General features: G+C 41.8%; 1 protein-coding gene and 1 long non-coding RNA gene across 3 annotated transcripts in view; one reads left to right on the plus strand and one right to left on the minus strand.

The window, feature by feature from the left end:
- Positions 1 to 27,833, plus strand: DPT (dermatopontin). The gene is made up of 4 exons (XM_054836302.1): positions 1 to 330; positions 10,063 to 10,188; positions 21,397 to 21,504; positions 26,446 to 27,833. Exons 1-4 carry the CDS (start codon positions 32 to 34, stop codon positions 26,510 to 26,512), a joined length of 600 nt encoding a protein of 199 aa, XP_054692277.1. The 5' UTR covers positions 1 to 31; the 3' UTR covers positions 26,513 to 27,833.
- LOC129210543 (uncharacterized) overlaps positions 1 to 27,954 on the minus strand; it is a 159,724-nt gene that overhangs the window by 116,273 nt on the left and 15,497 nt on the right. For both annotated transcript variants that reach the window (XR_008578574.1, XR_008578573.1), the window contains exon 2: positions 13,585 to 13,734. This is a non-coding gene — a long non-coding RNA (uncharacterized LOC129210543). The remainder of the gene's footprint in view (positions 1 to 13,584; positions 13,735 to 27,954) is intronic.

Here is a 27,954-nt window from a genome sequence, read left to right on the forward strand (position 1 = left end):
GGGGCATTTCTAAGCCAGGAACATCCTCAGGATGGACCTCGTCCTTCTCTGTGTATTCCTGCCTCTGGTGACCGTGGCGTGGGGCCAGTACGGTGACTATTACTATGGCCCTTATAACTACGGAGATAATGATGAATGGGCCAACGTGTACCGACAGGGTTTCAACTTCCAGTGCCCGCATGGGCAGGTGATTGTGGCCATCAGGAGTGTTTTCAGCAAGAAGGAAGGCTCCGACAGACTGTGGAACTACGCCTGCATGCCGGCAGCCCAGAGCCTCGGTGAGCCGACAGAGTGCTGGTGGGAAGAGATCAACAGGGCAGGAACTGAATGGTAGGATAACCCCAACCATCCCTAGAGGGCACAGCCCTGATACCCCCTGTGGAATGTGGGTGCTAATATTGCGGTCAGAGCAATGCAAACGCGTATTAACGTCATCATAACCAGCAGCTTCAATGCCCTGAACAACTGCCTGAGACTCATTAATCACAATGCATGTGTGTCAGGTGATCAGCATCACATTTGCCTTCTCTGTAGCAATTTGTCGCTGGAGGGTCTCAGTGTGCTTTAGAAATGCTGTGTCATTTGGTCTCTCACAACCTCAGCTGCAAAATGGTTCAGACTTGCTATTGTTGTGGCACAGATGAGGAAAATGATGCACAAACCTTCAGTGAGGAAAGGATAAAGTCCCTCTAGAGAGGCCACACACTGAATCAGTGACTAAACTGGGGAACAAATTGTAAAACTCCTCACTCTGACCTCCTGCTCTTATCACTACAAAAAAAATTATCTGTATTGCACTGGCTTTTCTCTTTGTGTTTTTGTTGCTAAGCTTTTTGGCTCAGGCCCAGTCAAAGGCTGTTTTCTAGTCATGCTGGTATTATAGGAGCCAAAAATCCACACTAACAAGCAATGGCGGTGGCATATATATGCACCATAATGATAGCAGAAGATCATGTTAATTCCCTAATACAGTTATTGGTTAACTGTTACATTTTCCATCAACCTTAGAGGCAAAGGTGATCACATTTTATGGCCGCAATAATTTCTGGAAATATGTATGGTGTTTCATGTTTAGACAGCACATACCCAGTAGTTAATTATCTTCTGATTTCTTCATCACACTTGAAATACAGTTTTGGAAAACTCTGAGTTTGAAATATTCTTTGGATAGAATGAAACGAATGCAAGAATATTTTCAAATACTTGAAATAGTTTTGCTCCAGAAATTGCAGTGTGATTTTTGTAGATTTCACGTTATATGGGATCAGGTTAACAATGACATGTGAAGCTTCTGCTTTTTAAATGATTCAAAATTTTGTTCTGAATTATTCATACTCTTTCATTTACCACGTGATACATTCCTATGGCTGATGCAATTGCTAAGGAGAAAAAGATTGACCATATACTTAATTATGGACTAAGAACTGAAAAGAAAGGGGGAGGGCTGCAAACAGGCAGAAAGAAGACACTGTGATAATACTGGATGACTTCTTCATTTTTCATAAACTGATGCATTTTTTACTTATTGCATAGTAATTTTGAATTAGACCTTTCTATTGCTTTCTAAAAATCCTTGGCAGCAATTGCTCAAATTCATTTCTCACAAACAGGATACTATATAAATCTATATAGAATGTTCTGCTATCTAACTGTGGGGCCACATTCATCATCATGCTCCGTACGCTTAGCATGACTATATCCACAGTGACTGACTCTCATTTCCTTCACCTCTTAAAAAAATCTTCCCACTTTGTCCTCTTTCTTGCTTCATTTTTCCCTATTGCCAACCCTATCTTTTCTCCAAAAGTTTTCCTTTTCCAACCCCTCTGTGTTTAACTGTTTCACTCTTTCCTAGCTTTTGGAGTTATTTTAGATATTTCTTCCCTAGCTCACCTTACCGGTCCACCATCCTTACATCTATCTGTCTCCTCTGCACAGATCGATCCTTCCTTCCTTCCTTCCTTCCTTCCTTCCTTCCTTCCTTCCTTCCATCTGTTTTTGGGGGAGGGGAGAATACACCAAACTGATTAGGGAACACATACCCTTTGCAAAGGTGAACTTGTGCTCCTACTTAACTTGGGCTATTTTCATACATCTTAGCTAGCTGTGCCTGGTTGTGTTCTGCAGCTTTCTGCAACCAAGGCTTAACTGGTTGCATCTACAGTGCTTCATGGAGAGAGGCTTGCTGTAAGCCAGCACGTCGCTCACTGTGCCCAGACACTGCTGCCCAAGAACACAGCAGGCTCATCCCAGACTGGAGTGAAAGTGTGGGCCAGCAGGCAGACAGCCTGGAGTGTCTGAGTGCAAACTCAAACCTCAAATAAATGTGATGGCACAGATGTAGCCTGTGGGGCCTTTAAGAATCCCACACTTTCTTTCTTGGCAGTCTTACTTCTCATAGCTGCCTCTTTTCTCTCTCTCTTCCATGCCCAGCTCTGTGCTATTTGGAGCCATCCCCAGTTCTAAAGAGATTCACTTAGTAATCAAGTGGGATCACAAATTAGGAGTCACAATCTGTACCGTTAGTTCCTGTTTGGCCACCTCTGTTTCACCGCTGATCTCCTGATGAACCTCATCCTCATGTCAGCTGACACAGCACTCCACTGGACTCACTAGTCCATTCCCCATCCTGGTAGGATGGACTGTAATATTCCTTCCTCGGCTCTGCCTCACAGGGTATTCTGTCTCACCTTGCACATCACATCCAGGGAGATTCAATGGTTTGTACCACCAATAACTACAAAGCTGCCACGTTTTTTCTAAAATTTCAGCTACATTTCCTCTGCTGTAATTGAAGCTTTTCATTCCTTGCTCTACCTTCACTGAGTAATGAGAACAAGCACCCTGTATCCTTTGTAAAATCTCTTTAACCTGTTAATAGGTAGCAGCTATGCCTTTCTGTCACCCACACACCTTCACCCATGCTTTTGCTTTCAGGCTGAACATGTGTCAGTTCTTCTATTTCCCCTTTGGAAGTTTTATATTCCAACACTCCTAAGCAACCGCTGATCATACACATAAGTACAGCTCTCCTCTGAATTCCCTCCAGTTTCCCAGCCATGTCTCAGAAACTCTAGTCTGGCAGAAACACCAAAAAATGACCTCTGACAAATGATGTCTATGGCGTTTCACAAATCACCATTCCTGACTGTTGTGCAGCTGCACAACAGAGATAAACCCAAGAGAGGTTTCTCTAGAAAAGACAACAAACCAAGAAAAGCGTTAGAGAGAAAATGAAGTGAGAATATAAAGCAGAAAGAGTCTCCAACACATTTTCTTTGGCCATTAGCACTGGAGGTGCGGAATGGCAGAAACAGACGTGGGGAGCATAGGGATGGGAGAGTTGGGGAACTGGAGGGCAGCAGGGAACCACTGACAGAGCTGGTTTAGGTAAGTTTGCTTCCTATGCTAACACTAGGTATTATATGGACTTCCAGGATTAAATCCGTAAGACTTTCCATCTTACAGATATGAAAAAATTATTCAACAGAAAGAGGGCAATGATGCAGATCCACATTAGGCATCTAATGATGATGCCTAATTTATGACCTCTGCCCCCTTCCAGAGTCAATGGAGAGAAACGGGTACTCTAAAAACTGCCCTCTGGGGCACCCCATCTCTCTCCAGAAGCAGACTCATGAAGACCAATCACCTCTGACAGTTGCCTAGAATTACCTACCCACATTTCAGAATACATCTAACTAAGTGCTTCACTTAATAAACCCTTCCCTGAAGTTAAGCATATGTGTACACGCACTTCTGAAGAGAGCATGTTTTTTTATGTTTTGCTGAATGGACAGGAGAAACCTGCAAATGTGTTATAAGACTCATAGAGAAAATTTTGGCAAGAGATTGCATGAGGTGATCAGTGATGCCTTCTCAGCTTCATTAATCTGTGTATATAATTTAAAGTTACGCACATGTACAAAGGCTTTGTTGAATCTGTCCCAACACCTACTCCTGGCCCTACTGCTTCTGCAAAGGCTATCTGCTAACCAAGATGCTATTCAATACTGGGAGCAGAATTTGTTTCTGGATGATTTGGAAATACTCATGTCTGGAGCAGGGATAAGTCTCCAGGTCATCCCCTGATTCTACACTCTCCTTCTAATTATTTATATGCTGCGACATCTCAAGGAATCCTGTCTTTTCAGACAGAATAAAGCTTATGGTTTTAGCTCCATTTGTACTGGAGAAAGTTTGACCTTGGGTAAATATTTCACCACCTAAGAAAAGGTAAGGTCTGAGTGGTTGCAGATGACACTGTTCTTCACTGCTTCGCTGAATACTACAGAATTGTCTCTACAGACCAGTCTTTGAACAAGGTGCTTAAGAAAAACTATTTGTCTTGCCTGAAAGTATCAAAGGACAGGGATCAAACAAACAAACGAGCAAAAGCTTGCAACTGAAAGAAAAGCAACTCCTCCTTCCAAAAGAAAATGTTTGTTTTGCACCTCATAAGACAGATGGAACCATGCCATATCCCCAATATATTCCCAGTTACCCATAAGGCACAAAGCAGAAACATTTCCAGCCAAGTGGTATTTAATGCATGTTTATTGCCTCTCTTCCTTGTTTAGATTTGTGAGAAAGTGTTTGGATGGGACTTGGGAAAAACAGATATCTAGATTCTCCCTCCCCACTCCCATTCTTACTCTCCTTTGCCTTCTCTTTAAGTGCACAAACACACACATGCAGATCCTTCAAGTAGGCACACAACCCTGTTTCCCACAAACCGGGCACAAAGACAGACTCATGAGCAAAGGAAGTGTCTGCAGGAGCCTCCTGTTCAGGCGCTGGCAGGACACCCCAGTACATCTGCAAGGAACTGTTTTTGTTCTCAATCTCTGACCAATCCCAAGTCTCAAATCTGAGGCTGTATTACCCAAACCCAATAATCAAGCTGCCCTTTCAAAATGTTCCCATTTGTGCTATCTACGCAAAGAAGTTAATTTTCTTCAAAGCCCTACGTTTATGTTAAAGGGATAGTGCTACAAGCTCTTACCACAGCTGCAATGGACTGAGTCCAGTGGGAGCATCTGAGGAGAAGAGGGCTGTTTCTGTTAATAGGGACGCCTCATCGGCGTCTGTCAGGAGGAATTCAACAGGGTGATTAGAGACTTGCCTTCCCTTTGGGCGGGGAGGAGAAAGTAAGTCATCACTGAGCCCTAAATGAAAGAAAAAAATAGCTGAAGATGATAGTGAGGTTGCCTTTGGCATGTGGAAGTCACGACAACACGTCTCACCACCCCACAACAGATAGTGGAGGCTCCTCTTAGCCACTGGAGACTGGCACAGCGTAATCAAACACGGAAAAGTCATTCCCTTCATCCGAGTGCCAGTGTTTCAAGTGTCCTGAGCCTGCCCTCAGCCACTTACCTTTCCCCACTCATCTGTAACAGACTGACCATTAAATTAGCTTTCATCATGTGACTAAGCAAACTACACAGAGGATGACACTCCATAAAAATAACTCAGGAGAGCAGGACAGGGCCTGCCCTCCACGGCTGTACAAAAAGGAAATTAAGTTTAGGATGTTGAAAGTAACAGGTTTGGGTGAAACAACACTCCCGGAAAATAGCGTATCTAAGGTCTCATTAAAAAATGCCTCCCACACTCTAACCATGGTCTTGCTGGCTGCGCGATGTTAGGCCACCTCTCTCCGTATGCACTCCAGGGACGACTGCAGATGAAAGCACGCAGCAATCTGCACACAGCGTTATTTCTGCTGGGTCAGTTTCCCATGTCTGACATATCTCCATAATGTATAGATCCATTCTGCTGTGACAAGCGCTACAGAGATAGCTTTAAAGTAATTAATGATGCAAGTTTTACAGGAGCCGTCAGCTTTACTGCAAAACAGTAGTATTTTTTTGAAGTACATAGAATGGCACTCTCAGGTTACCCTGTTATAAGAAACAAATCGCCCTTAATGCAGCATCACCCAGTGACTACCAAGCTGTGTGTCAGACTGTGCACGGTTCCAGAGAGCATCAGGCGGTGCCACCTGGTCAGCGTGGCAGGGGGTCAACGCAGGCTCAAACAGCACCACTTATTGCATCTTGACTTGGGCTTCCCTGAGTGGATTTGTAATGAACAGGCTTCCTCTCTGGGTTGTCATCCTCAGGACAACATACTGCTCAGGCTAATTCCTCATGTATCTGAGGGACAGAGGGCCTCAGAGACAGGTTTACAACACAGCACCAGCATCAGAGCAGCACAACACTCTGGGGCTTTGTCTAGCAAAGAGCAAAAATAAGACGCAGGCATAATTATGAAGTGTCACCAAAATTGGTGCCATTGCTCAAAACAATTATACTGTTTCAAGCAATATATGTCTTCAGTCTGACAGGCAACTGTTGAGTCAATGAGGCTATATCAATGTTTGCAAATAATGTACACGATATAAGTGAATCTGTAGGGTGAAACAGTTCGTGCACGGACCCAGAATCCACACATGCATTTTGAGTGGGTTTGTTTCAAACCAGCTCTAGTTTGGTCTCACAGATAAATGCTCATTGGTGAACAAGGAAAGCAGTCCTGACCTGAACTAAACAGATAATATAGATGCACACTTTGGTTGCTCACCATGACAGAATTCAGCTGTACAACACTCATTAACCAGATCAGAAGAAGGTTCAGCAAAGGAGAAGCTTTCCACAGCAATGCAGCAGGACATGGAAAGTCTCAGCTAGCATATCCGTGTCACTACACAAAACTCTACCCAAAACAAGGCCGTATAGTTTACTTACTTTCTAGGAAACACTGCAGTCATTTCCAACACATGTAAATGAGGGAAGGGAAGGGCAACTTCCCATTCAACAGCACCTGACCCTCACCACCACCATCTTCCCACTCCTCCATCTACCAGCCAGCTCAACTCCTCTTCTTCCAGTACCAGATCCAAAAGGCAACTAACTCTTCATGCATTGCAACTTGAGCCAACTAGAAAAACAAAACAACCTGACCATTGCCAAGTTTAATCCTACACAGTCCCAGCTGGCTTCTCATGCTCTTCTGCATTCACCTAAGAGGTATCTTCCTCTCTTCTTAGCAATGTCAGGATTTCATGAGTGAGGAGAACCCCTGACATTGATTCTGAATACTGAATTATCCTCTATAACAAAAGTGCTACAGAGTGGGTCTAGTGAAAAAGGGATTTTTTTTTACTTGGCCATAAATCAAAGTTTATATTCACCATACTGGTTTGCAGGATTTGCTGTGACAGGAGTAGTGAATTCAACAGAGAAGGAAGAAATCCTCACATATTAAGTGCTGTTTTCAGATTAGTGCACAAAGCATCTAACTAAAAAGGTGTGTGGGGATGGGTTGTCTCCCTTGAAGAAGTACTTTCTGCTTGTAGGAAAGAGAGCAACTGGGAAAAGAAAAGAGAAGAAAAGATTTTATATGAGCTCACAAATAAGCCCTCCAATTTCTGAGAGCAGCATCTCTTCATTTTGGGAGGAATATCCGGATTTGACTCGAAAATTAGAAAGATCAGGAAAAAAAATCTTGTGTTATCTCAAAGCTAAAGAGAAGTACTTCAACATCACTATTATCTTTCTTTCACTGAACCCAATATTGAGCTTAAAAGTATATTTCAAATTTTACTTTAAGTGTTTTTTAAATAAAACAGCAATTTAATTATAAGACATAACTTATGTCCAGTTATACTCTCCATCTAAGAAATTTTTAAGGCAATTCAAAATTTTTTTTTAAAAACAAACTTTCCATGAGAAGATAGAATCAGGATCAAAAATAATGAAACCTTCCTAAAGTCTGGTGCCCAAATATGTATGCACGTAAACATGAGAGTGTTATTTTAGCTAGATTTTTTTCAATCCACTATAGACAGAGGGGTCCATCAGTGACGCCTCTCTCAAGATGAATCTTTCCATCAAAACTGGAGTGTATTAGTAGAGGTGTCAAGAAAATAAAAACTGTTGTAGGGCAATGAGAGTGGGAAAGAGGGCAGGACTTCCCAGACTGAATGTGAGCAGGTGGGGAGAGAAAAGGAGAAGGAAGAACCTCCCCAAAGACAAGTATGGGCAGGGGTATCAGATGCTGATCGGTGGGAATGGGAAATTGCAGGGAAACTCTAAGCATCTGAGATGAAGTGCAAAGGAAAAGGAGGAACTAAATGCTCACATTAGTGCACCTATGCAAAAGAGCTAGAAAATCTCCCAGGGGCACAAGGACCTGAGTAGTTGAAATGCATGTAACTGGGAAGGGGGAGAGGCAGAAGAAGAAGAAGAGACAAGATTTGGTTCTGCTTTACACAGATTAATGCAGAAAAGTGCTCATCTTGCAACAGGTACGACCATTCCCTATATTTCTGTGTGTCAACCTTTCTCCCACCAGGATGACACCAATCATCTGCAGCTATCCAATATGTTTACACAGAGTCTTAGCCATATGTTCCCATGGCCTATATGCCAAAAACCAGAGCAACTTCCTATCAAAGTCCTGCTGAAATCCTCTGAGTGTGAGCCAAACTGCCTTACTTGGTGTGATACCATAGCAACTCAGAGTCCCCATCATTGCTTAACTCAGAAGGTCCTCGGAAGAGTCTCACAAAGCACAGCAAGTATGCATGGCCCCAGCAACGTGGGAGATGCGGGGATACAAACAAATGTAAATAATCTTGTCTGAACAGCAGAACACGGTGGAAGGGACATACGGAAGAGATCCCTGCTTCAAAGGAGGAAGCTGAAAGTTAGGCAGGGGAATTTGTCCCTGCACTGGTCAAAATTGATCAGTTTTTCAGCTTTTGCGTACAAACACTTGAGCTTCACGCTTTGTGAGCACTAACACCTGTACATACAAGTGAATGATTTTCCAAACACCAAACTCTGCTAGACAATGTGTTTTCCCTTCCAGGAACTCTAGGCTGACTAAAATAAACTAGGAGGTCATTGAAACTAGAGAAAATTTTTGGTATTTGTTAATATAATATAATTTGTTAATATAATATAATTTGTTAAAGTTACTTCTGAAAGTGTCTTTTGGAAATATCAATGTATTTGATTTCATGGTATCGCAAGGAAGATTTGCCACAGCTCTAGGCTGCCAGTTTTCCTTGATGAAGGAAAAAGAAGGAAAGGGAAATGGAAGAAACTGAATTCCTGTAATTTTCTCCAATAGGGAAACAATGAGTCTAGGAGGGTGCTTGAGAGAATGAGCCCTCAACGGCTGAGTTAATAGGCTGTCTGTTTTCAAGCTCTCTCTGTCTTTAGTCTCCAAGAAGCAAGCTATTCACACTGATTATCACTTGAATTACTTTGGGTATCAGTGTCCAGATGCTCGTAGGGTGTGCAGAAAAAGAAGCATATATCTGCGTGCTTAGAGACCATGTCTATTCTACTTGAAGGTAGTGATTTACATGTATGACAGAATTCCCAAGTCCACAGAAAGCATGAAGCAGCAGATTTTTCTTTAGAAAATACAATCATAAAATCTATGTGAGTCTTACAATTTCGTAACATCTGAGTCTCAGTTTTCCTCATGCGATTGTTACCAAATCATGATTTCATCAGAAGCCTATAGCGCTTTGAATTAAGTGCGCCTTCTCCTGGAGACAGGTAACTGAGAAATAAATAAAATAAAATAAATTGCTGAACTTGTCTTGTAAAAGATTTTCTAAGGCTTCTTTTTTGTAGAGAAGCAGTTAAAAAAATTACTCCAGTGAACCCCAAATGCTCAAAAACCAACAGACAAAGATAAAAGTATTAATGGACTATGATTTGTAAACAGCTGAAAATGTCAACGCCAGAACAATCTTCTTGCCTGATTAGCATACTGGAATGATTAAATACTTAAAAAACAGTTTAAATAGTTTTAAGTGCAACATAAATGTTAAGACATTATTAGTTAACTACTCTGCTTTCTTATACAAAATGGTTACTCAATACACAGTAAGTGCATGCAGTGCTTCTCAATACAAAGCCAAACCCTTGCTACCATTCTGAATCAAAAATTTTAATGCTGTTTTCAGAAATGCTTTAAACTATCAGGGAATCTAATATCATGTTTTCCTTATGTGTCCTTTCTCCTCTTTGTTAGGTATCAAACCTGCTCAAACAATGGGCTGGTGGCTGGTTTCCAGAGTCAGTATTTTCCATCTGTGCTTGACCGGGAATGGCAATTTTACTGCTGCCGCTATAGCCGGAGATGCCCGTATTCATGCTGGTGAGTTCAAGCAGAAACCAAACCTGTTAGCCTCTTTTCCCCAGCAGTCTCTATAAATGTCTTTGGCCACTTCACCCATCAAACACTTTGTCTGTGAACAAGTTAACTGTGTTTTATGGGGCTAAGCAAGTTATTTCCACTCTGATAACAGGACTTTTGAGGATCCACGGCTAAGGGAAGAGAGTGAGGGCACAGTTACACTGCACAGCGCAACCCAGTAGCCCTAAATGAATAGGTCTGGGTAGCAGCAGCAGCCTTGCTATGCTGGAAACCATGACAGAAGTCTCCAAAGTGGAACGACATTTCAAAGGTGGTGATATAGCTCCCGCTATAAATCCCACACATTTACAGGAGTAGGAGCATCTCTGCATTACGCAGTTGTGCCACAATGACTTAAAGGAGTGAACTTACTGCCAGTTACTTGAGAAAAAGTATCCTCTAGCTGACAACTTGGGGTTTTTGTATTTGTAGTGCATACAACTTGCTCCCTTTCTCAAGGCTCTTTGAAGACCAAAGTCAAAATGAGTTATTGATCATAGTCCAAACCTAAAAAAAGGTGGCCTCACCTCAACACAGTATCACAACTGGTGCAGGCAACCTCACAGAGGCTGTGGAAAAATGAGCTACACATCTCAAGCTTCCCTGTGTCCCCAGGTGTTTCTCTAAATTGAGACAGAAGCACAGTAGCAGACTGTGTAGAGAAAGCTCATATCACTCATGTTCATTCGGTATCACAGAACTCATGCTTTTACACTCCAGGGCTATTAACCCAGCTATTCTCACAGATACAAAGAATAACTCACCTGCACTTAAAAAAAAAAAAAAAGAAGAAAATAGGGGGAAAAAAATCTTGTGCTTCAATCTTTGTTTCCAGAACTCAGCTTTGAAGTAAACTTCCCATTGAGATGCATACAAACTGTTTACATTCCCCTTAGTCTTCCTTGGCTGGCTGGCTACTGGCCAAACACAATAGCAGTGCCTTCCTTTGCATCCTTAAGTCTCCTTATAGACAGAAGGAAAAGAAATTGGGTTTTATTATTATCTTTAAATATTTTAAATGTCTGGATCTCTGTAGTGAAGTCTTTGAACATTCTTCTGCCCCCTTTCCAGCCTTTGAGAGAACATTGCCTACGGATGTTCTCTGCCTGGGGGTTTATTTACATACCTGCCCAGGCTCTTCCCTCTGAGGGAAACTTGCTCTAACTTTTAAGCAGTTCTTCCAATCTCTTTTACTCTTCTAATATTGCATGTATTTTCAGAGAGACAACAGAAATCTTCTCTGACCTCTTTTGTTGTTGACAGTTCTGCTTCCCTCAGACGTTGTCTTGACAACTGGGAACAGCTTTGTCTCTGCCTTGCAAATTGGCATTCAGAGGCAAATCCTAATGTAAATGTTTGGGGTTACTGATGTCTTGCGTTTCCATCCCAGCTGCACATGGACTCCTATACTGCCCTTCTATTTTCACCAGTGACAACACTCCATCTTTTATGCTTGGAAAAGAATGCCTTAAGCAGTTCAGCTGCTACTGTCTTTCCATGCAGAAAAGGCAGCGTTTCAAAGGCAGGTGAAGCATTTCTCCTTCTAAGCAGGGTAGGAATCCCATGTACTCACATTCTTCTGGGAGGGTAGAGCTGTAAAACCTCTGGGAAGACCTGTCATATGACTTGTGAAAAGCTTCTGGTGCATAGTTTGTGATTACGGATTCATTATAAAACCGTTTTGTACCCTGTATTACCAGGCTCAGTCACTCCATCTGGAGCCCAGTTTGTTTTGTTCAAGCTACTGGCCTATGTTGACACTTCCATATCCACTCTCACCCTGGACACTCTCACACGGTTTCTTCTACTTGAGAGCCTTGACTAAGCTTACTCTTTGAAGTGCCTCCTTACAATACATTTCTTCCAATTTCTTCCAAGCTCTTATTCTGCCTTTGGAGCTAGCAAGGTAGATACAAGTTCTTTTGACATAACAGTTATCCAAAGTAGGATGTTATGGTCTGGATGGACAGACAACTAGATGGGTAAAAAACTGGTGGCTTAACAGGCTCAGAGGACAGTGGTTAAAGGGCAATACTCTCGCCAGGTGCCCATTACGAGCAGAGCATTGTAACTAATAGTCCACCCTGGGATCTGTCCTGCTTAACACCTTTATCAATGAGGGGGCAACAGAGCACACTCTCACCAAGTTCACATATGACACCAAACTGGGGGAAGGTTTGCTTTATAACCTTCTGAACAGCAGTCCTGAATGCTTGCAGGCAGGACTGCTGTTCAGAGGGTTATAAAGAAAACCTTTTCCACTATGAGGACAGTGGGGCAGCAGAGCAAATGAGGCTGTGCAGGCTCCATCCTTGGAGGTTTTCAAGCTCGACTGAATAAAGCCCTGAGCAGCCTGGTCTGACCTCAGGATGACCCTGCTTTGAGCAGGGGGCTGTACCAGAGACCTCCTGAGGTCCCTTTCCACCAGAGTTATCCTGTGATCCCAAATAGGAGGACTTCTCTGCTGCTGGCCCCACACAATGCAGATAAACTCTCTCTCCTCTCCACAACAGTGGTCTCCTGCCTATTGTCTACTGGGAACAGTTTCTTTTCTGATTTATTCCCTTTACCCTGCCTAGACAGCGTCTGGGAGAGTGCTAGTTGTTATGCTAAGATATAAACAACATGAACTGCAATGTGGTAGCGCAAAACCCCATGCCTTGGATCCACTTTTACTACTACAGATGTGACTTGTCTGAATTGTTAAACTTCAGTGTACAGCTACTAAACTCCCCTAAGCCCAGGAGATCTCACTCACAACTTTACTTCCATCGGCATTTCCAAGTTATAGTCACAAAAACTTTTTCACACATCACACTTCTGGTCTATATCTTCCACTCTGTTTAAGATGCATTTGACAGAGAGAATGTGCTTTCCAAACAGTCTGCAAAGCAGTTTCTGGGCTACCATGGGTGGGACCTCAAAATGTATATGCATATAAGACACAATAAAAATGTGTGTGCGTATACAGCATCATTTATGACAGTTTCTGCCCCAACCTATAATGGTATTTATTCTGTTCCAGAAACTAGTTGCCAATAAACTATCTGTGGAGAAATGGCTATTAACATGCTGCTGACTCCTCTTTCTTGGTTGAAGCAGCTTAATTTCATGCAAAGGCATCTATTAGTATATGACTATGTGGAAAAGTAATATCAGGAAAATATTAAATGACTGTGATGCCTCATGGATCATGTGTGACACATAGGAAAATCCATATTCAAAGATAAACCACATTGCGGAATTTCTCAGCAGCCTTGAATTTTAATGCGCAATAAATCCTTCATTATGAAACCAAATACGAGCAGAAACCTGACAATACTGAGGTGTAATAAAACTCTTTAAATTAGCTCTCACCTTGGGTATTTGAACCCTTCCTCTTCCAGTTGTCTCCGTACAGGGCTCTCTGGCAAATATAAAAGCAGTAAGACAGTTGATCCTGATGCATAGTTTCTCTTGGCTCTTCTTCTTCAGGACTACATTCCTCCTGAAGTGAGGTGGTCTGCCCTACAACAAATAAAGACAGGTTTTCCCCATGTATTTGAGCCATGCAAATGGTTTGTTAGAATTTGACCCGCTTTTTACAGCTGGAACATTCCTATGTTTTTTGAGTCCTGCTAATACTTATTGGAATACTAATTTATGACACCATCATGCTGACTGAAACCAACACTTAAACACTTTGCTTAAGAACATGGTTAAAGCTAAATGCATACTTAAGGACTTTGCTTGGTAGCATCTATATCCATACTCTTAGAGCGCAGCAGCTCTGTTTCACAGCTCATCTTCTCACCATTAATTCCCAGTTTACCTGTACAGTAAGCCCATACTGCAAATAAATGTACTAATCTTTTCTAGTCTCATAGTTTTGCACTTGCTATTTTTAATTTTTTTTTAACAAGTACTTTGTTTCCTTCCCCACCATGCCAAGTCTTGTCATGGCTTCTGCACATTTTTACCATACCGAAAATAATTAACATTCCTCACAGGAGGCAGAAAACCTCCCATTATTTTACCTGGCTAGGGAATGCTACCACAGTAAAATCAACTGTGTGTTGATTTGAACCATAAAGGAAGCAAATCCATCGCAGATGCAGAGACAGTGTTATTAAGTGGTCCCATTAGAGCTCAGATTTTTCTCTTTGCCAGGAAATTGAAAGCTTGACTCCATACTCTCAAAAGCAAACACATGTCACAGAGCAGCCCCAAGTCTGCACAGACTGTTTATGACTGTTTCCCCTCTCCAAACAACCCGCAGTGCAAGTGCCAGAAGTTCTGTCTGGAGCTGTGGCTGCTCTCTGTCACAGAGACATTGTCCAGGCAACAATTACATTTTCCAAGATATGGGGCTTAAAGAACTTATTTGTTTTCTTGACTCAACCTGCCACCAAAGCCATACTGAAACTGATGAGATCCTACCCAGGTTTCTCAGAGATTACCAACAGCAGAGATACAAATCCAAGAGGTGAACTCGGAATAGATGTGGTGGAAACATGCACTTCTGGGCAACCCAATTCCCCTCCCCTTTTTGCCTTTTTTTCTTTAAAAAAAAAAAAAGGTATTTAACTGATTATTTTTATATCCAAGCAAATACAACCTTACAGTTCAATATCCAGGACCATCTTCCAGAGATGTCTTAGAAGAAACACATTTGCTTAACACTGGAAAGCTGGCTAATGTTATTTCAGACATGTCTTTCTTGAAGAACAGGCATAAAGTGCCCTGAGCTCTCTGTACCTGCTTGTATCTGTATTGCACTAGCCTGTGTAGGCCTCCAAGAAGAACTGTGGTCCCATTGTGTTGGCCTCGTGGCTCCTCAGCACCGTAAGAGTTTGTGGTTTTCACTGCAGCAGAGTCGAAACAGAAGGGCAGCGATGTGTCTAGGTGAATCTGTGATCTCAGAGCCTGGAGCCTGAACACAATCCAGAAATGCACATGACATGGCCACATAAGAAAACTGCTCATCTCTAGAGCAGCTCCAGGACATCTCTAGTTCCCTGGCAGCCCAGCAATCTGGGACCTATACCGGAAGCATTGGGAGGAATTTTTGTAGACAGTTTACTAAACCTTCTTTGGCTTTTCACCACAGTATGCTTTTTAAAAGGTGATGCCCGCTGTCTTCCAGCTGGAGGAAGAATTGAAATTGATTAAAGAGGCACGTAACTCCCATGTTCACTGAATGTAACATGCAGGCTCATGACTCTTGAAACAAAAATCTCCTTTAGGAGAGCCATATTCTTGAAGCACTTGTAAATAATATCTGAAACAGTAAGGCCATTCAGGATACTCCTTGTCCTCAAAGGTCAGAAAGTTAATGTCAAAGCTTTTGTTTCCCTTTTGAAATGGAACAGCTCCTTCTTTTAGCTGTGGCATTGTTAGAGGAAGAGTTCAGCAGTGAAGAGGAAAATGAAGGTTAAAGAGGAGCCACTCATCTTGTTGGTACCGTAGTTGCACAAGAAGAGAAAAGTATAAGGCACTCCAAAACAACGTACTTACTAGCAGGGAATAAGTATATTCAACAGTTGGAGCAGGAAACCATGGGCTGTACCACTGACTTTAATATTTTAAAAGACTCATTTCTTTTATCTGCTTGGTATCTGAAGCCAAGGCATATCCACAGTTCCCAATTACTTCTTTAAGGGGCAGGCTGTACAATACTAATAAGGCCACTGGTGTGACTCGATCTTCTTATCAGTAAGAAGTAGACCCATGATAACTATTTCTGAAGTCAATCGTTAAAAGAGTGCTAGAGATCACTGTAGATTAGTACAAAACATTCTTCTCGGTCCTAAACGAGTAACTGTGTATTCTATTAATCTTTAACATAGTTATTCTTCACCATGGAAAATAAACAACATTACTGCTTTCAGACAAAAATAATAACAACAGTAATCCTGTTAAAGATTTAATGCCTTTCTTTCAATATGTTTCTTGCCCTGAGCAGGATTTATAGGATTATAGTAAAGTACATTAGAAAAATGTGGGGATGGGTGGGGTGATGCAAACCAGTCAGAAGATAAACCATCCCACATCAACTCTATACCAGCTAAAAACCCCATTATGAAAACACCTTTTTCTATCAGGTTTTCCTGCTCTCCCACACACGTCAAACCACTTACATCCCTTCTCACAAGCTTTTCTTTCCCAGTCTTTACCATAGAATTATCTGCTTTCTCCTCTCTCAACAATGCCACTAGTGCTCCAAGTCTCTTGTGTCCAAACATCATACACCTGATACTAACCTGAAGTGGATTTGCAAAGCCAAAGCAGAGTTCCTCTGTTTTCTGCAAATAGATCCTACGGATTGAGAAGACTAGCACTTGCTAAAGGTCTCATATTACTATTTTCCCCCCTACGAGTCCTTTCCCAAACTTAACACCTACGTGCATATTTGGGTTTAGTAAACAATCCCACTGAATGCATCCCGCTAGCCCCTACAGAGATCCTCTGCCTCATCGGGGTTCATTTGGCACCAAATTACTTGGTGCCTAGGTCCCACAATCAGTATAACACAGGTCTTCTCACAGCTGCTTTGCAAGCCTCTCTTTTAGGGCTTTCCCTCATGTACTCTCTCAGGCACCACAAGCACCACAGCATGGTTCTAGAGCCTTAGATTGCCCCAAATGGCAGCAGCAACTTTGTCTCCATACTTGGTAATTCCCAAGCTTCTCACTGCTCCCCTCACCCAGAGGTCAATGCCAGAAGTGCTTACAGGGCCCTCATGCAGGTTACTGTGGATGGCTCTTCCCAAATGGGTTTTGCCCTTGGGCTTGGATTTCTTGGGAGTCCAGACTCCCATGGGCAGGCAAACCCTCAGCAACTAGGGCAAGAAGTGTCTCTCACTTGTTTCACGCCTCCTCTTTTGGAGGACAATGAGCTTTTGGAGTGTGTCCAGAGGAGGGCCACAAAGATGATCAGAGGGCTGGAGCACCTCTCCTATGAGGACAGGCTGAGACAGTTGGGGTTGTTCAGCCTGGAGAAAAGAAGGCTCCGGGGAGATCTAATTGCAGCCTTCCAGTACCTGAAGAGGCCTACAGGAAAGATGGAGAGGGACTGTTTATGAGGGAGTGTAGTGACAGGACAAGGGGTAATGGGTTTAAGCTGAAGGAGGGTTGATTTAGATTAGATGTTAGAAAGAAATTCTTTACTGTGAGGGTGGTGAGGCACTGGAACAGGTTGCCCAGAGAGGCTGTGGAGGCCCCATCCCTGGAAGTGTTTAAGACCAGGTTGGATGGGGCTTTGGGCAACGTGGTCTAGTGGAGGGTGTCCCTGCCCATGACAGGGGGGTTGGAACTAGGTGATCTTTGAGGTCCCTTCCAATCCAAACCATTCCATGATTCTATGATTCTCTGCATTAAACACTAGAGCATCTCTCAGTGCAGATACACTTTGTGGGACTTACCCCCAGGATTCCAAAAATGGGGATAATAGAGAAGGGCTGGGTCGCACCACAGAGCCCTGCTATATGGACAACAAATTGCATTTCCTTCTAAAGGATGCGGCGCAATCCAGATGACCTTGAGATGCATGGGCTTAAGGGAACAGTTTCATAAATTAATACAGCAAACATCAAAGAGAACTGAATTAGACAGACCACACAGACTGAAGTGAACTTGAACATTGCTGTCATAACACTATTTATAATTTTTCTCTCCAGAACAAAAGGAGTCAGTAGGCATCTGTCTATGTAACAAGGCAAACTTCAGAGTGGCTCAAGTTCCCATTTCATTTACTTTCAGCAATTGCATATATTTGCTTTTTGAGCATATCTTAGCAGAGGAGCCTTAAGAGGCTGAATGGTAATGTGGAGAAGTTAGTAGAGAGGGAGGGGGAGATGACAGCTGGCAGAAAGAAAAGAGAGGGAAGTTAAATGAAGGCTGCCTACTGCATCCATTCACTTCAGAATAACACTGCCTGCTTCTGCAAAAGGTCTGTGAGACCCTTCACAGTAATTCAGGAGCTTGTTGTCAGATTTACTTTTCGACTGAAACACTCATGAAACAAGTTCAAAGAACTGACTCTTAGTTCTGACTCTGACTAGAGCTGAAAGCAGCTTTTTAACCTTGTCTTTTGCGCAGTCTCCTCTGCCCAGCACACAGTGCTGGTCAAGATTACAGAACATTTTCCTCGCTGAATGCCAAACAGATGTTATGTAGCACAGTTGATGGAACATATATAAACACATGCTTTAGTGTTTTCTCATAATAATAGCCCGAAAAAGCCCCAAAACCTGGAGTTGATGGAGGAATGCAAAATGAAATCCTGGTCCATAGCTGGTCTCCATGCCACATTTTAAAAACCTGCTATGACCCAGCAATCTTTGAAGATGCGCTATCAGACACTTGGGCTCCAAATTAGTAAATTAAATATGGGGATTCTCCTCTGGCAGAGGGAGCAGCCATACCATTAAATTTTCTTACCCTCCAAATCCAGGTGTCCACATTCTGTGGACATTTTCTGTCCACATTCTGTCCACATTGGGAGTGGTACCTACCATGTGCTATCTCACAAATGGTATCATCTGCTGAGACTGTGCTAGTCGGTCTGGTCTAAAACTGTCCCAGGGATTGTTCTAATAATTTACGTGTCTAAGCAATTGAGTTATAGCGCCCAGAAACATTCTCTGGTGTTGTTTAATTCACTGGCATAGCTGTAGCCCCAGTTTCTCTTGGCCTCTGGCTATGGATCCAGAAATAGTCTCAAGTTCTCAGATTCAGATCCATGGTTTCACTGATGGGAGACTCATGCATGCAAAAAAGTCCTCCTCAAGGCTTTGATTTTTGTGTAAAGAAAATGGATAAAATATAGACCAGGTAGCAGAGGTTAGGCTTTGTGAAGTACGCTCTAGCTCTCATTACAGCTCTGGGCATGGAGTGCAGGGCCACAAAAGCATCTCTTTGCAAACTGGAAGGCTTTCAGCAAGTTGGCTATACTGAGGGACCAGCTCAGGTTAAGGTTCTTTGATGGGGCCATAAAGGTGTATTAGAGATTCAAGTCATAGATTGTCTAGGAAAAAAAGTATTCAATTCTGAGCTGTAAACCGACACTGACAAACAAATATATATTTGGGAGGACAAGGGGAGATGTCCTGAAAGCAAAAATGATAACGTCAGCCTTCAGTCAAAATAACAAATAGATTAGGTTTGCCATCGCTTGACAGAAACACATGCAGGTGATGATCTTTAGTCTAGGAAAAACCACTAGCTAACTGGTAAGCCATGAGAAACAGCCTTTTGTAATATTTGTATTTATTTTCTTTGTCTGGGTCAGAGCCAGTTCCCTTAAAATCCATAGTGGTCTCATTTTGGACTTTTCATGGAAGCTGGACTGAAAAACTGTGGCTCTAATATTCCCGCTTGCAGAGCATACTGATGAGTCTATTTATCCATCCTAACAATTGTCGGTGTATGTGATTTCTCCTATTTCTCCTGGTCTGCAGCAGCTGTCTGCATGACTTGTGAAATACTGCTGTTCATTTCTTAACAAGGGCACAGCACTGCGAGGGCTCTGGAAATCCATGGGCCCTTGGTCAGAGCTCTGACAACAGACGCTGTGACCAGGCCTGATCTTCTGCTTCCCAAACACACCTGGAGACAGGTGTTCTTGGACTACAACTGGTAATCTGTTTGATGATTGCCATAGCCAAAGGACAGGAGGCAAGAGAATGAGGTATGTTCAAAGAAGTTTACTGTTGAGATGTAAGAATCTTATAAGGCCATGCCTGAGTTTCACACTCAGTCTCGTTTTTCATTTGTCAAGGAAAAATGTTTGTTAGGAATGATGTTCCAACTGAATTATGTTTTTCTTTCATTTTCAAAAGCTGACAATTACCTGAAATTAAGTTACATCTGCTTTACAAAGAAGATGTAAAGAGCATAACAGTAGGGTAAATAAAGTGATCAAAACCACATTTAAAATATACAGAGAATGGTGGCAATTTCAGGGGATTTTTTTGTTACAGCAAGTTGTTCTAGGAGAAAGCAGCCTAATATTCCAGAGTCCATCAGTTTTCAGGTAAACTTTCAGTTTCTGAGTACTCCAACAGTTACTGGTTTGGACTCCAAATACTCACAGAGCACTTAATTTTAAAAACTTAAAACCATCTCAACAATTATATTCCCAGTGAGTAAAATATTTAAGCTTGTGCTCAGACCCCACCGACCTAACAAAATGTAAACATGCACATGAGCACTTGGCTGGGATGTGCTAGGACCACCTTCAAGCATCATTCAAGTACTGCTGCTGGGCTGAATTAAGTCAGAAAAACGGTTGCCAGGATTTCTGTAAAGGCATCTTAATCCTGTTAGTCTCAATAGGAGTTGAGTCGTTCATTTTCCCGGGGACAGCATCTGCCTTAGAGAGAACCTGATTCTTCCCTGTGCTGTTTCAGAGTGAAGCTGACTCAAGTCCACTAGCAACTCCCATGTAAAATGGTGTAATACAGGGAAAGACTGAGTGCCAGGTTTCCATTCCTGACCTCTAACATAATGTTGACATAAAGTCATGGTCAAGGTCCCAGCCCCTTCCTGCATCTGTTCATTATCTGTAAAACCAAGTACAGTATTACTTGCCTATTTCCCAGGGAAGCAGTAACCATAATTTGATTAATAAGTGCAGAAGCACTTTGAGCTTCTTAGATAAAATACACTGCATAAATATTGTCCAGGCCCATATTTTAACATTATAAACTAGGCGGAAAGTGGAAACAACAAAGAGGAATGGATTAATTGCTACATTCATTTAATATAATTCATAAATGGATAAATGCTTGTAGTTATTTGACTTGGCAACATTTACAGCACTCTACAGCAGCAAACCAAACAGACTCACAAGAGGCCGGAGCAAATCCCTGCAATAAAGACATAAGTAGTAGACAAGCTTTACATTCTTGTTCAGGCTGCTTTTATTCCAGAGCTGCAGGTGTATATACATATAATACTCCAACTTGCTCTTAACAGTTCTAAACTTACTGAAATTTATTCACATAGCTACACAAATCAGTTGTGTAGAAGAGAAAGGAAGTCTCATAGGTGAGACTGCATCTGGTGCTCTTAAGAAACAAGAGCTTTCAAAGAAGCAGGAAAAATCTACTATTTGAGTTGCATTCAATAAACTGGATTTTTCTGTAAGATGGTAAATTATGTTATCTTCTTTTTCCTTAACGTAAAGGTTAACAACAGAATATCCAGGACACTATGGAGAAGATATGGACATGATGATGTACACTTATGACCATTACATCCGTGGGGCAACCACAACCTTCTCTGCTGTGGACAGGTTTGCTTTTCATCTGTTTCATTAGAAATTTTTTTTTTTTAAAAAAAAGGTCTTCCTTTTCTATTTTCCCCAAACAGTGCATGGCTACACATCAGCTGCTGTGGCACTCAGCATCAGGCTAGTGCTTCTGAGGACCAAGGTTCACAGTGCATGTGGCTAATTGTCCAGGGTGGTGTATCAGGAATAGGGCATCTTCACTCACAAGGGGATCATTGGCCATGTCCATCTGAGTAGTAAAAAATATAACAATGGTAGGCTTGGCTAAATCTGAGCTCTGTAAAGTGTAACAGATCTTCAGTATTGTTTCTCACTCAAAGGAGCCGAGGTGTTTTTGTCACCATGATGCTCTCAGCTTCCCAGAGTTCACTAGGGATTCCCTTAGCCAAAAGATTACCTAAAATAAGAAGACCTTTCCAGAATTGATAACACACTGTCAGACTGCTGCAGGTCCATAACTGTAATTTTCTGGCTAAAATTCATTAGCCAAATTCATTTGTTAATAAATGGAAGCCATGTCTGGAAATTATCCCTACAAGTGGAAGAGTAACTTTCACAGTGAATTGACTCCATGGTATCTATTTAACCCTTTGGATAAAGAATTTACAAGGTTGCAAGGGACATCTCTGTTCTGGGTTTTTTCTGTTAAATATTCCCCAGTGCTATTCTTAATCCTTGTTCCTCATGGCCATGGCAGAGAGTAAAGGAGATAATGCAGACAGTGCACTCCCCTGCAGCTGGATTCCAGCCTCTGTCGGATGTGGACCAGGCTAAAGTCAGGAATCACAAGGACAAGCCTGGAAAACAGAGCAGTTGAGGTAACCGATGCCTCTGAGCAGATTTCTGTCTGTGACTGCTGAAGGCTTAACTTAGCCTTCAGAATGGGGTGGCAGTGGGGGACTGGCCAAGAGCGGAGGCAGCATCACAGTGATGTGCATCAGGAGTACAGGTCCGCACAGGTTATGGAATCACAGTATCTGCACAGGGAAGAAGCCACCAACACCTTTGTCCTACTACTGCTGTGTTAGCACAGATGAACCTGCAATAGTAGCAGGTGAAAATTATAGAGAAAACATTTTATGAACTGCAATCTAGGAAATTTTTCTGTGCCAATGAACTTTCTGGGCTCCAGTTTCCAGAATGACTAAACCCAACTTGTGTTGCTTAGTGTACGAAGCAAAAAAAAAATTCCTGCTATGCCAGTCCATAATTCAGATTCACGCAGTAACTCTCCTGAGCGGTATACTCACAAAAGTCAGCAAAGTTTGTCTTTGCAGCTGGTTGAGGCAGAATAGGAGCAAAAGAAGCTATTCCCAGTCCCAGCCTGCCAGCAGCATGCACACATGTAGCTTGTCTGTGCAAACATGCTGTAGATTTTGAGACTGCTTTTCATTTTCAAGCACATTAAACTTGTGCCCATACTATTTAGCCCACAATGGGCAATGCTCTCGAGTTAACAAGAGGCACAAAAAAAGCCTTTAAAGATATATTAGTTTAAGCTTTGCTAATCACTTCAAACAGTTAGGTATTTTTAGACTTTTTGAATAAACTTGCAGAAATCATATCCTCCCTTCCCAGTCCCTAAGGCATTGCATCACTGCGGTCACTGCTGATGCACAGGGATTTGAGAGAGAGCACATGATGCCTCTGGCAAAAGCTGTAGAAAGTTTAGAAAGGTGGTATACCCATCTCCTTTTCTGCAATCACCCTCTGTGAGTTTCCACGCCCAAGTATCAGGAATGAATGAAGGAGTTGCTGTTCATCAGAGGGTTTAAGTGCTCATCTGTGGAGAACAGACTTTAGAAGTGGTTAATATTTACATTTTTCTGTCCCATTTTAAATCAGTCAAAAGGAGAAAACAATTGTCTGTAAAGCAAGACAAAAGCAGCTGGGAAGAATTAGCAGAGGCCTGAAGTATCTCTGGGAGCACATTTGGGAGCGTCATGGTAATGCTGATACAGACAGGATGACCTATGGACATAAGAAAGGGAACTTTTGCAAGGAAAGGCACTATCTTTTGTTAGACAGACTAATACAGTCAAGTCTCAGAGGTGGACACTGAACAACTGAAACTGCCCACATAGACATGCACATTGTAAACCCTTGGGGAAAATAGCTTCCAAAATTTAAAATAAAATTTTAAAAAAAGCAAGCTTCAAAATAGTTTTAGCCTGAGCTCTGAAACATGCTAAGTGATGATGGCATGGGTCCCTCATGGAACCTTGTTCCGGGGCTGTGGTCTGGCGGGATCAGTCTCTCAAGTCCAGAGAGCACCACTGGAGCACTCACAGCCCAACCTGCAGTGAGGAGCTTGGACAGGGAGGCGGGGATTACCTACTGCTTGGTAGGTGCCACACCTTGTCCTTCGCTGCATAATATAAAAATAGCACATGCAGGTTGTCATAAGATCCTTTCTTTTACAAAACTGTTCTCTGCTCCATTTATTTGGGTCATCTGAATAGCCAGTAATTTCTTAACTGCTTAGACATCATCACTGAAAGATAGATCAAACCCCAGATGCCCCAGCAGTAAGTACATTTAAAATGCCTGGACAAGCTGGATATCTACTGAGCTCAGCTGAGCTAAATTATAGGGTATTTTAGGTCCCTAATAAGTTTCATATGATCAAAGAAAGAGGATTTTGTCAAACTCAATATGAATAGGAATTCATACAATTTTTTAACTGAATTAGAAACAGATTATTCAGCAATATTTGGAAATAAAAGATATTTTCCCTATAGCATCAAAAATTCAAATCTGACAGCACAAAACAGCTGGAGAGTAAAAGTGACAATGCAATATTGACTCCCCAAGCCAAGGAAAATGCATGAAATTAGCAATTTGGGGGGACACACCTATAAACTGGTATTAAGGATCTGCAAAGGCAAGTTCATATATATATTCTAGAGTATGTCACATAGGGCAATTCCTGACAAGATCTGCACTCCCACTGGAAAACTTATAAGGGATATACAAATTGAAACAGGCTGATAACTGTTGAATTAAACACACAGCACCAATGACACAAAGTAATTGCCTGCATCCTGAAAAGTTAGACATATATGCTTAACTTCAAATACAAGTAATGCAAAAAAAGACAAATTAAGACATTAAATGCATAAACCTATTGGCCATCAACCATGTGCATAAATGCTAAAGTGTCTGCAAGTTCAAGCTTAAATTACAGTATCAGAAATAATTGTGTTCTTGTATTTTAAAGAATGTTATTAATTCAGGTAACTAAAATACATTTATTTTAAAGAACTTGACTTTTAACTTTACAATATCCTTTTTAGAAAAATGACTTGACCTCGGCTTTTGAGCTAAAAGTCTCTCTGACATTGGGTGCTAGTTTAACAGACTTTAATTTTGACCCATATAATCCTGTTAATCCACGAGTCATCTTTTTTTTTGGGTCTCTCTGGGTAGCTCAGTGACCAAAAGAGTAATAGCTGTCTTTGAAGAGCACGCACATAGTCCAAATGGGGACTTCCTAAAATAAAAATGAATCTTGCATTTCATTAACCTTTGGTAACAGTTTTATGAGGCAATTATAATTAAAAACCACCTACGAAAGGCCTAAAGAAAACCAAAAAAAAATGACTATATAACTAAACACAGACATGCTGATGAGTATGAGACAGACCCATTTCCAAATGACACTCAGCATAAACTGGTGTTAGCATAGTAAATTTCCAATTAAAAACCCTCAGTTAATGAAAGCTGAGATTAGATGCTTTATAACTACACAGAGCTTAAGAGTGAAATTAATCTTATTCCAGGATACAGTACCCCAGTCAATGAAACCGTATAAGAGCAGTCAATACCAAAATCTGGGCTCAGGTGTCTCAGTACATCCCTGAGTGGCAGCAGGTTCTACACTAGTTTCCTCACTGGAGCTGGCCACCAGAAAACCACAACTGTGCAGGGGTCTTGTAAAGCAAGCTCATATTGAACCACTCCAGCAGCGTTAACTGTCCCGTGCCTCAGGTTTAGGAGATCACTATTAGGAGAATCCAAACTTTCAGAAACCTCTCCAAGTAGTACCCCTTACTAATTTAAATGACGGCTGCCATCTGCAAGGACTGTACTTTAGATCTAAACTCCTGTTAGCCAGTACCAAGCAGCCCAAATTGAACATTTGCTCCATAGCAGGACAGTATTTGATCCTCTGAACTCAGGGCTTTTTGTCAAGGCAAAATTTAACACACAATAAGCTAAGGTGAAAATTTGCAGACTGTTGCAGCTACTTGACAATAAATCACTGGCCTCCACAGTCGAATCCTGCTGCTCCAGCCATGCTTCCTACTAACAACTGTTAGTAGGTATGGTATCACTCTCCTGAGACAGAATACAGACATCCAACTACTCACAAACCAGGAAGAGCATAAGTTCTCCTTGCACTCATAAACATTACTTTGCCTCACATGTGACTTATGGAGATCAGGGATGAAAAGTGAATTTAATTTCTCTCACTATTGATTCCTTCACATCTTTAATAAAGGACACTAGTAGTGGAAAGAAAAAAAAAAAGAGTGCATTTTGCTGCGTGGATAACTCCCCACTTAGAAATAGCATGAAAATCACCCATGTATTTTACTCTGTACACATTCCTGAGCAATATATCACAAGACAATAACTTTTGACAGAACCATCCTTTTCCTCTTGGCCAATGCTTTAAAGTCAATTTAGGACTGATCACCATCAAGAGTCATTGTCTTCTAAAGGATACTAAGAGACCTAATTATTCAGAGAGCTAATTTTCTTACCTTGTAAGGGAGTGTGAAGGAGTTATTACTATGAGAGATATTTAATCTCCTTCCAGCCTGCAGAAAGATGTTGTTGTTGCCACAATACCTGGTGTAAAAATATCCTTACTTGTATAGTCTTATCCTCTTTGGTGCTGGCTCACTAATATCTCTCTCTTGTCTCCCTTTCATGCAGGGATCGTCAATGGAAATTCATTGTCTGCAGGATGACAGAGTATGACTGCCCATTTCAAAATGTTTAAAAAGATTGAGTGTACCCCACTTGGAAAGCTTGGGGATGGATAGGGTGGGATAAGGGTCAGTGATTACAGGAGAAAAGCAATTAGGCTCACAAAAAAGTACCAAGACTCATCAGCCATCTGCTGAAGACATAATTCTTTCCCTCTGGAGCTAACAAATAAATTTCCAGCCGCAATTTTGGAGGATTTCTTCAAGCTGCACTGGCAGTTGTATCCCCCAACTAAAATTGCTTATGACATACAAGTTTATGATACACAAGTCTATGGCATATGCACAGTTACCTTTTTTTATATATACATATAGCCATTCTGAACACATACAACTTTCACATAGCAACTTTGTATAAATTGCTTCCCAGCACGGTCACTCTGAATGAGGTGGAAACATACTATAAGCTTTCCAACACCCACTAGACTTTCCCATCTTCTACTTTGTACTTGGAACCAACCCAGTGATCCCTACCAGCTTCTCAGCATTTAGTAGCTGTACATGTGCTGAAAGCAGCATCAGGAGGTCTCTGATGTACCGCATCCAGTGTTACCTGTTACAGCCCTCAGCGTAACTCCATTGCTAGAAAGGTCTGCCTGCACAGGGGAATTCCAGGTATTTACAACACTGGAAGACGTCTCTACCTGATTAAAATGACAGTAGATTCATCAATAAAATCAGAAGCCTAACCCAGCTTTACCGACAGTCTCTTTTATATTGTCTCTAATGACATAACTAGCCAGGAGCTCTACTCTGGGCAAACCCAGGAGCAGATCAGGACACTCACATTCTCATAAATAAGTACACTTGTCAGGAGTCTACTTTCCAGGTAGACTGGGTTTCCACCATGGGTGCCTGTACAACATCCATCTGCCCTTGGTAATTAATATGTTGTTGGCTTAGAATAGACAAATAAAGCTAATGACTTAGGTAACCTCAGTTCCTCCAACTTCCAGATCTCATTCGCTGTTAAGGATAAGCTGACCATGTTTCAAGACTGCACAGCACTTGTGCAGCTGTAGTCCAGCAAGAAAGACTAGTCATCGCTTCCAGGAAGATCTGAGGTAGGATTTTTGCTCTTGAACCAACCAGAATTTAGGGCTCAGTTTCTTAGCTGATGAAGTCAATGGTAAACTTAGCAGTGGCTTCAGTGGTGCTGGCTCAAGGGCCATAATGACCCCGCATACCAATTTAAGTTTGTAAAGCTTCAAAGGAAACAATGGTGTCAGCCAGCCAGTTTCCATGTCCCAAGCATTTTTAACATAGTTACTAGCATACCCTCAAGCGTGAGCATTAAAACTACACTTGCCCAATAAAAGAATAATAGGTTTTGCATTGCTGTAGCCTTGTTCTTTCTTGATTTTACTTATACCAGCTTATTAATTCGCACACAAAGAAACCCTCTATCATTCTCAGAGACCATAATGGTGATTAGGGAGTTTCTGTGAGAGCCAGT

The sequence above is a fragment of the Grus americana genome, chromosome 1 (assembly GCF_028858705.1).
Source record: "Grus americana isolate bGruAme1 chromosome 1, bGruAme1.mat, whole genome shotgun sequence".
Classification (NCBI taxonomy): domain Eukaryota; kingdom Metazoa; phylum Chordata; class Aves; order Gruiformes; family Gruidae; genus Grus; species Grus americana.